The sequence below is a fragment of the Pteropus alecto genome, unplaced genomic scaffold (assembly GCF_000325575.1).
Source record: "Pteropus alecto unplaced genomic scaffold, ASM32557v1 scaffold105, whole genome shotgun sequence".
In the NCBI taxonomy this organism is placed as follows: domain Eukaryota; kingdom Metazoa; phylum Chordata; class Mammalia; order Chiroptera; family Pteropodidae; genus Pteropus; species Pteropus alecto.
This window is the reverse complement of record NW_006436294.1, coordinates 4,675,195-4,685,151: the sequence shown is the minus strand read 5'-3', so window position 1 is coordinate 4,685,151 and position 9,957 is coordinate 4,675,195. Positions and strand designations below refer to the sequence as shown.

At 57.9% G+C, this 9,957-nt stretch overlaps 1 protein-coding gene across 1 annotated transcript in view; it reads left to right on the top strand.

The window, feature by feature from the left end:
- The window catches only part of FAM135B (family with sequence similarity 135 member B), a 98,669-nt gene that overhangs the window by 12,473 nt on the left and 76,239 nt on the right, over positions 1-9,957 (top strand). Inside the window, exon 2 of the mRNA XM_006913020.1 lies at positions 2,613-2,692. Within this exon, the coding sequence (XP_006913082.1) occupies positions 2,613-2,692 (80 nt within the window). The remainder of the gene's footprint in view (positions 1-2,612; positions 2,693-9,957) is intronic.

The window sequence follows — 9,957 nt, the reverse complement described above, 5'->3', positions numbered from 1 at the left end:
GGAGGGCGTGTGCCGGGGGCGGATGCAGGAGCCCGTGTGCCGGGGGCGGATGCAGGAGCGGGTGTGCGGGGGGCGGATGCAGGAGTGCGTGTGCCGGGGGCGGATGCTTTCCCCGCTCAGCGGCAGACAGCGTCTCCAGCGAGGCTCCTTGGGCGGCTGATTCCAGTTCCCGAAGGGGCTGCTTTTACCAATAGGGAGCTTTGTCTATGAACGGTTTGGGGTCGATACGTAGGAATAACAATGCGGTAGCAACAGCCGTCGTTTATTGAAGCCCGTTTCTTTCCGTTTATGTCGTCTCCAGATAGGACGTGGCAGCCCCAGAGGCAAATGGGAAAACCGAGGTCCGGGGAGCTTAAATCGTCGTAAGTCGCCACAAAAAGCATCGCGGCCGTTGCTCCTGCCGTTGTGGGGCATTTGTTTTGGTTTTTAATGTGAACGAGAAGAGCGGGGAACAGGGGGAGGCGGTAGACATTTCGTTCAGACTTCCGAGTTTCTGTTAAAAGGGCACTTATCTTGTAAAGGTCATTTTCCCCTTCGATTCACAGGAGAATTATCCCAGGAGCCTGATCAGTGCAGTGTTCCTCAATGAGGTGTCTCTCTCGCAAATGAAATAGATTTTTCCTGAAGGCTCAGCAGTGACTTTCTTAGCATTGTTCCAAAATGCCCGCTTAGTGACTCTGTTTAGGTTTCATATTTCGTTTGGTTCAAAGAAGGGGCGGAGGTCCTCATGGGAAGAGACGGTGGCAGCGGCAGCTGACCGATGTTTAAAAACTGGCTCGAGGAGAAAAGAATGATTTTCACGCTGTGAAGACCCCCGCCATGACCAATGTGAAGCTACCACGAACTCGAGAACTGTTGGCACACCGCGACGTGGCCACTTAAAGACGCAGCGACTCTGTGTGTGGTTGTCGCTCACAGTTGTCATACACCCGCTCTCGGGTCTGGGAGGGAGGGAGTATTTTGGGGTAGGCACGTTGCTTTCCTTGACAAAACCGGTTTTTGCTTTGTCAGGAAGGAGGGGACTCTAGGTTGTGAGCAGATGGTTCCCGGTGCGAGCCGCACAGACTTTTCCAGACCAGCGAGGAGGCGGGGTGAAGGGAGACAGCGTCCTCACGGCACGCACCAGCGGAAGCTGAATGAAGTGTTCGAACCATTACGCTTTGACCACATCGAAGGGTCCAGACAAGTTTTACTGGAATATTAGAGTGACCTTCTCTTGAAAAAGTATTTTATTATTTGTCATCAAGGCCAATAAAGACCAACAGATGCTCCGTTCTGTAGTCCGGTGGAAACCGTCGGGGCCGACGAATCGATCCTTGAGAGGATAATAAAACACGCATCTCGGTCATTGTTCTGGTCTTTTTCTTTCCCGAGTTTTTGGAATACCGAGACCTCTCTTGCTGACAGGACGCCCCAGCTTCCCTGCCAGGCCACAGGTTTCACCCCAGAGCCGCTGGTCTTCCTCTGTCCAGTTGGGGCACACGGCCAGCAATGGGTGGAGTTTCAGAGTTCCCGCTCTTGACCGCTGTGCTCTGCTGCCTTAGGGCACTCAGAGAAGGAGCTTCCCCCGGCCAGCGGGCACGGCCACCTCGTAGCCGAGCGTGACGTCTCGTGTCATCAAGTCCTATGGGCCACGGGCGTCTCTGAACCTCGTCCCATCCAGGCTGTCACCCGACCCCCAGCCTCACCCCCCTGTGAGGCTGGAGGAAAGGTCTGGACTGTGGGCTGGGGAGGATGTCTGTTTCATGCCCGTCTTAGGTGAGAGTAAGTGTATTTTATCTCTAATGAAAGATGGGGGATGAGCATCAAGGCAGTGGGTTTATATGAACTGTCCTGTGTGTCCCTTGTGACTGGTCCATGAGGCCAGCACAGATATTGTCATCCACGAGGAGAGGTCCAGAGAAAGTTACCACCTTAAGTCATCCTGCAAGAGACTCTTTTTACAGTGCGAGGGCAGAAGAGAGAAGGTAGAGCGTTGTCTTTCTTGTCCGGCCTCCGAATTCCAGCTGTTGTCACTGTGAGCGTGTCCGTGAGTGACCGGCGGAGGGGGACCCGTCAGGGTCTGCAGCGGCCACGCGGGAACCTGCACGACGCCATGAAACGAGTGAATTCGGAGATGGGACCGATACGTTGGCGGCGAGGACACGGAAGTACGCCGTGACGGCGTGTGGCAGTCACCCCCAGGGCTAGCAGCTCAGCCACTGGGCTTCTAAAGCAAGTGTTTGTCGCTGTTGCAATGTAATGACAACTAATTTATGTGTGGATTTCCCACGATGCATTAAAGCTTCATGCAAAAAAATCGACGTTTCTGACTGGAGAAGAACCGCAGCCCTTAAAGTACCTTCTTCCCGTTCCCATCTCCACCAGCCTTGTGTGTGTCTCATGCGATCTGAAGCAAACTCAGCTTCCTGTCCCCGGTTTGGCCCCAACCCTTCCCGCCCCCGCTGTGCCGATGGGACAGACCTCTCTTTGATGCCAGGCGAAGGCCCGGGCTGCCTAGCGGCTCCCGTGGTGCCCTGGGACCTTTAGGATTGAGTCAGGTGTCTCTAGAAGACGCCGGCGGTCAGGAGCGTGGTCTTCAGCAGCCTGTCCTCTCTCTGCTCTTTTTGTAGGTATTACCAGATCCGAATGACCTTGAAGGCGTCCTCGAGGGTCCCCCACCGACTGAGCGCCTCCGTCGCCGGGGAGACAGGTGAGCAGGAGGATGGCAGTGGTGAACCTTCGTCATCCCTGCACGCCAGGGCGTAGCAGACCGCACGCTACACGGAGACCCTCGGCGAATCAGCGTTGAATGCTGGACGAGCGAACTTGGAAGCGGGGACCCCCCCCCCGTGGGTGTGGTCGTGTGTGCGCATTGTTACAAGGGAAGCCTGGCTGAGGGCGACCCTCTCCCAGGAGCCACTGGCATTTGGGGATGTGCCCGGCTGTGGGGAGGGGGGTAAAGTCAAGTCGGGGGGAAGAGGGCGGGAAACGGCGTCCGGCGGGTAGGTTGAGGGGAAGCCTGTCGTCGAAGAGAATTCGGTAGTCACTGGGTGTGTAGACGGAAGAAGCAGCCGTGATAACACTGTCCGTGCACAGCGAGGAGTCAGAAGCCGCTCTCAGCTTGGGGAGAAGGATGGCCAAGGACGACCCGGGTTCGAATCTTGGGGAGGCTGGAGTCTTGGTGGGTGTCCAGAGCTGCCAGCAGGTCCTCAGTGTAATGGAGTTTTTGAGTCAGAAGTGTAGAGCTTATGCCACGAGAAATAAGGATCAGGCATCAAGATTGCATTCTAGTAGAAATACACTAGTAAATTTAGGAGAATGTGTATGGAGATCACCCCGACCTTGAGGGGACGGAGACTGATTTAGGGTCGGAGGAGGGCTGAGGTAAGGGAGTAAAGGATGGGACCATGGAATGGCTGGGACCACGGAATGGCTGCCTAACTATAACTGTGCGAATGAAGGTGGCCAAGAATATTACAGAAATTAAGTCTAGTCGAGACGAGAGTCCTGGTCTTAGCTGCCCTGAGAGAACTTCATTCGGAGTCGGCTTGGCCGTGAGGCCAGTCCGTTTCTGGCAGTGCTGCTGTGGTAGGAACGCGGTGCGTGTACTTCATCAGATTCGCTCCCATGGAGAGAGCACGTTCAGTGCTGAGCTGAACCGGAGGCGCGGGGAGGCGTGGGGAGGCGTGGGGCCGAGGAGCCTCCTTGGGTCACGCAAGGGGACGGTTTACGGGCAGCACGTTGGCTCCAGCCTGCGATCTGGAGAGAGAAATGTGCGGGGGACACCCTGCCCCTCCCGAGTCTCTGGGAGGGCTAGGTGTCGATGGGCTAGTGGCCACGCCTCCGAGGTGTTCCTTCTCTTCATTCTGCTCCTCTTTCTGGGGAAGAAACCAGGCATCTGAGACCGGTGGTCACCCGCTCTCCTGTGCCCTGTGCTCATTTGGGAAGCCTGCAGTCTCCGTCCCTGTCCCATCCCAATTTCTGCCGGAAGGAGGTTCATAGGTGACAGAGAGAACGGGATCTGAACCCTGACACCGAATGGACTAGCTGTGTGAAAGCTCGGGCATTGAGCTCAGAGAAACATTCGACTGACCAGATTGCCAGGATTTCACTAGAGGATGTAGCTCAGGAACGGGCAGACGGAAGAGATGTTTACGGCAAGGTGCGGGGAGCGGGCACAGAGCTTCCACGTCCTGTTGGGGTGTGCCACATTCCCCAGTCTTTACGTGTTCCCCAACCCAGAAACTCTGAGAGCCCCTTCTAGCCACCCTCAACTAAATCGTCTGTCATTGGTAATTGAACTCAGCCTCCAGCCCCTCCCCGCTTCCTGGAGGTCCAGAGGTGGGACTGACCCTCCAACCACAGGGTTGGTTCCCCTGGCAACCAGGCCTCACCCTGGGGGCATCCCAAAAGTCGCCTAATTAGCATAACAAATGACACCTTTTCCTTTCTCCTCACTTAGGAAAGTCCCAGTGTTTTCTTGGGAGCTCTGTGCCCGGAACTGGAAAAGCCAGGATGTATTCCTTACTGGAAATCCCGGTATCGCATAGACACTGAGATGCGGAGACGGATGAGGGTTAAGGTTTTCCAGAAAGGAAGACCTGAAGGAAGAAATTTAAAAGTGCGATTCTGCTTGCCTCGAGGGCTTGCTTCGTTGTAAGGGTCCCACGGGTCTGCGTTCTTTTTTCTTCTGAGTTCCGAGTCACACGCCGTCAACATGTCCGTGTCCTTGAGTATTTGTTGCATGTACTTAGCCTTGGCTGTTTCCTTCCACCCAAACCGGGCTGTTCAGTAGATTTTCGCAGGCTCTTCCTACCTGGAGATAGTAAAACATTAGTCTTTTGCCTTCGGGGCGTGATCAGTGAAGTCAGACTGGGGGAGAGAAATTATTCAGGCTTATTGGGACTGTATTAAATGATTAGGCACAAAGCTGGCATCTGCTAGTCAGTGCTCATCAAAGCAAGGGGAGAGATGGCACGGTAAATTGTGGGAATGCATAAAAATCACCGTGATTAGCTTCAGTCATGTTTTGAGAGGTAATTCCCATTTCCATTAAGTGGAAGCGTTTAAGAGTTTCACCGTGTAGGGGCGGGGAGCGACATTTACTCTTCGAATGAATCAATCTGATTTCTTTTCTGGGTCCATTAAAGTGCACCTAATGCCAAAAATGCCTGTTTTCGTGGAGAATGTTAAGCGGATAAAACACTCCGGCTCCCAGGCTCTGAGTGCCCGCCTGGGGCCTGGGGAGAGCGTGCTCGGGGCCGACGGGGCGGGGATGGGGTGCCCCTGGACTTAGGGCTGCCCTCTCCCGTCTGCTGGGTGTCAGCGTCATCTCGAAAGCCGCGAAGCCCCGAGTCCCTCTGCCACCTCCCCGAGCAGGCCAGGAATCCGCCCCAGCTCCCTCTGGCTCCAGGCCAGATCTGCCATCTCCCTTTGTCCCGGAGATGGAACCTTTAAGCTGGCTTGACCCCTTCTGGAAGCTTCCTTCAGACTCCGGACCGTCAGGTGATTTCACCCTCGCCCCCTCTGCTCCTGCTGCTGCTTCCACGTCGACTGTCTATCCCTTCTGTCCTCGCTGGACGCCCCGCTAGGCCCGGGCCAGCCAAACGGGTGTCCGTGGGTTCTCGCTCTCGCCGCCAGTGGAGACGCGCCCCTCCCGGACCCCCCGTTGCTGTGCTTCGCCTGCCACCCTTCTCTGCCCTCACAGTCCCCGGCACCTGGGCTCGCTTTGGAGGACCGCCCCGCGCACTTCGTCCCAGATTGCAACTTCCCTGGCGTCCCCGTCTGCACCCCCAACCCCTGCCGTGCCCCCGAGATCGGTAGTGCAGGGGTGTGGGAGCCCAGCGCCTGGCCCCAGGAGCGGGCAAGCCGAGCCGTGACCCCCCGCAGGGTCAGGCCGTCCTCTCCCCGGGGACCTTCGCGGAGGTGTGCGCGTGCCTGTCTTGCCCCCTCGCCCACCCCGGGTCCCCCGTCCTGCCGTGTGCCGGGCTCAGTGGAGGGAGCACCCTCATCTCTGCGTCGGCTGCTTTGTCGTCTGACTCCGGAAAGCACTGGAAGCCCTAGAGCACCTCGTCACACTCCGGGAAGCAGGGCGTGAAGTTAGCCGGCCCTGTGCCCCGTGCCCCTGGGTTCCACCCTCTGCAAATAGATGACTCGTGACAGAGATGGCCTTGTGGGGCTGTTTTGGGGATCAGGTAAGGTGGTGTATATGGGCATTTAATAGATTCCCTGTGACGTTGGGAATCCATCGTGCACGTGTGCAAACACACACACACACACACACACGTACACACACACACACACCCCTCTCACTGCCTTGGGCAGGAGTAACCTCTGTGTCTCCCCGCATGTGCTGTGCATTGTGTAGACACTTCGTCAGCACCAGACCCCACTTCCTGGAAGTGGGCGGTCACAAACTCAGGCGACACAGAGCTTGAATTGGAGCTCAGTGACTGGGGTGGGGACCTCGGGGACTGGGTGACAGTCCCGGTGAGTGTGACAGGGCTCCGGGAGCAGGGAGGGCTCAGGCGCTCAGAGCCCAGGCCGCCTTCTGCACCTTTGTCCAGGGCACCGAGCCGCAGGCCGGAGGGGAGGGGCCAGGAGAGCTGGGGGACGTGCAGCCCGCCCCTCGAAGTCACCCTCGGGGTCGCACTCAGCTGTTCCTCCGCTAGGGTTTACTTCTAGGGCCACGCGGGAGGAGGAGGTGCCGGGAAGAGCAGCCTGCGTCGTGAGCGTCCTCGGCCTGGGACAGTCCCTCTGCCTTTGCTCTGGCGCTGCTGTGAATTTCCAAAATGAGTTTAGGGGACGATGCCCCTGGATGTGAACCCCATGGAAAAGTTCCTCCGTCTTCTGTTTTCTTTCAGGATTTGTGTTTAATTCAAAGGAAAACGTGCTTTAGGCGCATAGGTCTATATCATTAACCTTGGCTACTCTGATTGACAAAGGGCGGGCTCGGGATCGGTCCCTTAGCCGGCAGGAGCGTCTGGCCGGACTTTAATAGTGTAGGTTTTCTCTTTCGCCGACATCTCTTCTGTGTGGGTTCGCTTTTATTTAAGAGAATGATGTCACGTTTCCCTTTCGAGCAGATTTTAAAACAATACGCGTGGTTTCGAAGGGGAGCATTCCGGGACGCTGGTAGAGGCGGCGTGAGGGTGCAGTAGGAGCTCTCGGGGGTTCCGTGTGAGCAAGCGAGATTGGGGACGCAGCTGCATTTGATCCACGCGGAGCCGTGACCTCGGTCCGCAGCGCCGGGGCAGGGCCCACTGCCCTTCCCGCCGTTCTCATTTCCCGAAAGGTCAGGCGTCAGAGGCGTCGTGGTTCGCATAGCGCGCCTTTGCTTCGGGGTCCTATTATCGTGTGCCCAGCAAAAAGTTAGGAAACTGTGGCTTGAGGCAACTGCGCAGAGCCAGGTTCTCCCGCAGAGGCCCAGCGGTGGAACAGGACGCATTTTAAACCGGAGGACGGGCGTCGGGGGGCGGGGCTGCCAGGTCCAGGCTATCGTAACTGGCTCCCGGTGCATCTGCCCTTGACCCTGTCGTTCCTGTGCGGCCAGAGAGAAGACGGCGGAATTATGGTCAGAGTTCTCGGTGCGGGAAAAGCGGCAGGACGTGCCCGTCTGACTTTGTCTCCGTGTCGCATTTGGGCGCTCGCAGAAACACTGCTCCCCATTTTGTCTGCTTAGCTCCCCGGGGACGTCTCCGGGAGAGCCCGGGAGGAACGCGTCCTCTGAGACGTGGCCTTCCCTCCGATGCTCGAAGAAGAATTTTGCTTTTCTTTCTTCCTTGTTTATTTTGGTCGTGGTGCATCCGCTTTAGGCGGGCGTCGTTCGAAGGACTCTGCTTAGCTCGAGCCAGCGCACGCGCGCCCTCAGGGAGACTTCGAGATCTAGACGTGCAGAGCCGTCCGGCCCGAGGTCGGCTTCTTTCCTCCACGTCCAGTGCGTGATCTCTGTGCCCTACTCTGAGCTGGCGTCATTGCGTGTCAGGTCACCACCGCCAAAGGCCGACCACCGGTTAGCCCTTCCACACGGAAGCCAGAGTCCTGTTTTCTTCAGATGATTCAGATTCCGTTGGACCCCGGCCCCGAAGCCGGTGCCGATGACGATAACCATGGCAGAAGCAGCAGCCAGCGCTTACATGATGATATGCACCGGGCCCTGTTCTCAGCTCTCTCTGTCCACGTTAACTCTTCTCGCTTGTCACGGCCGCCCTGCGGGGTAGGTGCACTTACTGTCTCCGTTGCGCAGGTCACGAGACGGACGTCTACACCCCTGGGAACCCAGCCCCGGAGTCCGGCTCTTAGCTACCAGCTTACACTGCGTCCTGCACAATATAGGCTCCTTAGCCCGTCCCTGCTGGACCTGTGTGACCTGACTCTTGACGCCCCCTCAACTCATCCCCCCCACCCCCCGACTCTTACTCTGCCTTGAACACTCCAGGCTCTTCCTCGACTCCGAGCTTCTGAACTCGGGGATCCCTCCGCCTGGCACTTGGTGGCTCCTCTCCCGGTTTTCGCCTCGCTCGCCCCCTCCATTCGTGTCCCTGCTCCCACGTGACCTCCTCTGAGGGGCTCTCACCGCTTTCTTTTTAAAGAAACTAGATTGCCGCTGTCACTCTGAGGTTCTTTGCTCTGCTTTATTTCTCTTCACCCTACTTCGGTTCATTCTCTTAGATATTTATTTACTGTCTGTCTCCTCTAAAATTCAAAAATGCTGCCGCTTTCGGTGCCTCGCTGAGAGCTTTTTGGGTGCCCGAAGTCATTTTCAACATTTTCTGTGTCCGAAGGCACTCGAGTCAGCACATCTCCCCCGGATGACGGTTTGTAGATAGGTCCCTTTTTACAGAAGAGGGAGCTTAGGCTCGGAGGAACTCATGGACCTGCTCAAGGTCCCACAGGGCGTACGTCACGGAGCATCTTCCTCCAGAGTCAGGACAGGTCCCCTGCCGTACCTGCCATGTCGAGCACACGACCTGTAGCCGTCATCGGCCGAAGGACTGAATAGCCAGGCTGATGAATGGCTCTGCCACCCAACTGGTCCCACAAGACGGACCCGAGCGTTCCCACGAACCCCTCCCCCACCCTCACCTCCGCGTGGACTCAAATTTCAAGCCCTGTCAATTGGGACTTTCTCCTCATCCTCCTTCTCAGGGGTCCCATTCTTATTTCCCGGGCTCAGCTCCTAACCGACTGGCTCCCTTCCCGCGCCCGGCCCTCATCCGTCATTCACAGTGACGCTGTCGCCGCGGCGACAAGATTAGACCTCCAGAGGCTGCCCAGCCAGCGATGCGTGGACTGGCTTGTCCTGTCCTCCATGCATGCCGGCCCAGCTTTACCGGTTAAATATTTTAAACTTTTCAAAAAGAGACGCAACGAATGGAACGCGTACGTCATTGCTTCAGCGAATCTTCACGCGCCGAGGACGTGTGTCGGAGCGCACCTTCTGGGTTCGGATCCTGGCCGCACCTCTCTGAAACGGGGGGACGAGGGCCCGGCGCCTCTGCGTGTTCGTAGGAGAGCAGGCCTCTCTCACGGGGTCTCGTTCGCGGGTCCGTCGGGTAGTTCACGTCCCCAGGGCGGCGGCAGCGGTCAGTCACCGGAGGTCCTCCTGGACCCCGCCGTCGCCTCGTTCGCGGGTCCGTCGGGTAGTTCACGTCCCCGGGGCGGCGGCAGCGGTCAGAGTCACCGGAGGTCCTCCTGGACCCCGCCGTCGCGGGCGCGCGCGAGGCTTTCCCCTCCTCCGTGAGCGCATTTCCACGGCCCGGCCCTGTGGGAGTGACACGGCAGAGGCAGTGACCTTTAAGCCCGTGTGCACACACCCGGTCACGGGACACTGCGCTCGCCGGCGCACGCTCCCCGCCACCGCCTGCGTGACGGGCCCGAGTGCCAGGCCCGGCTGCGGCATCGCTCAGCGCAGGGCCGCACAGTGACCGAGGCCAGACGGCGTCCCGGGGACGGTGCCACCGTGCTCTGTGTGCT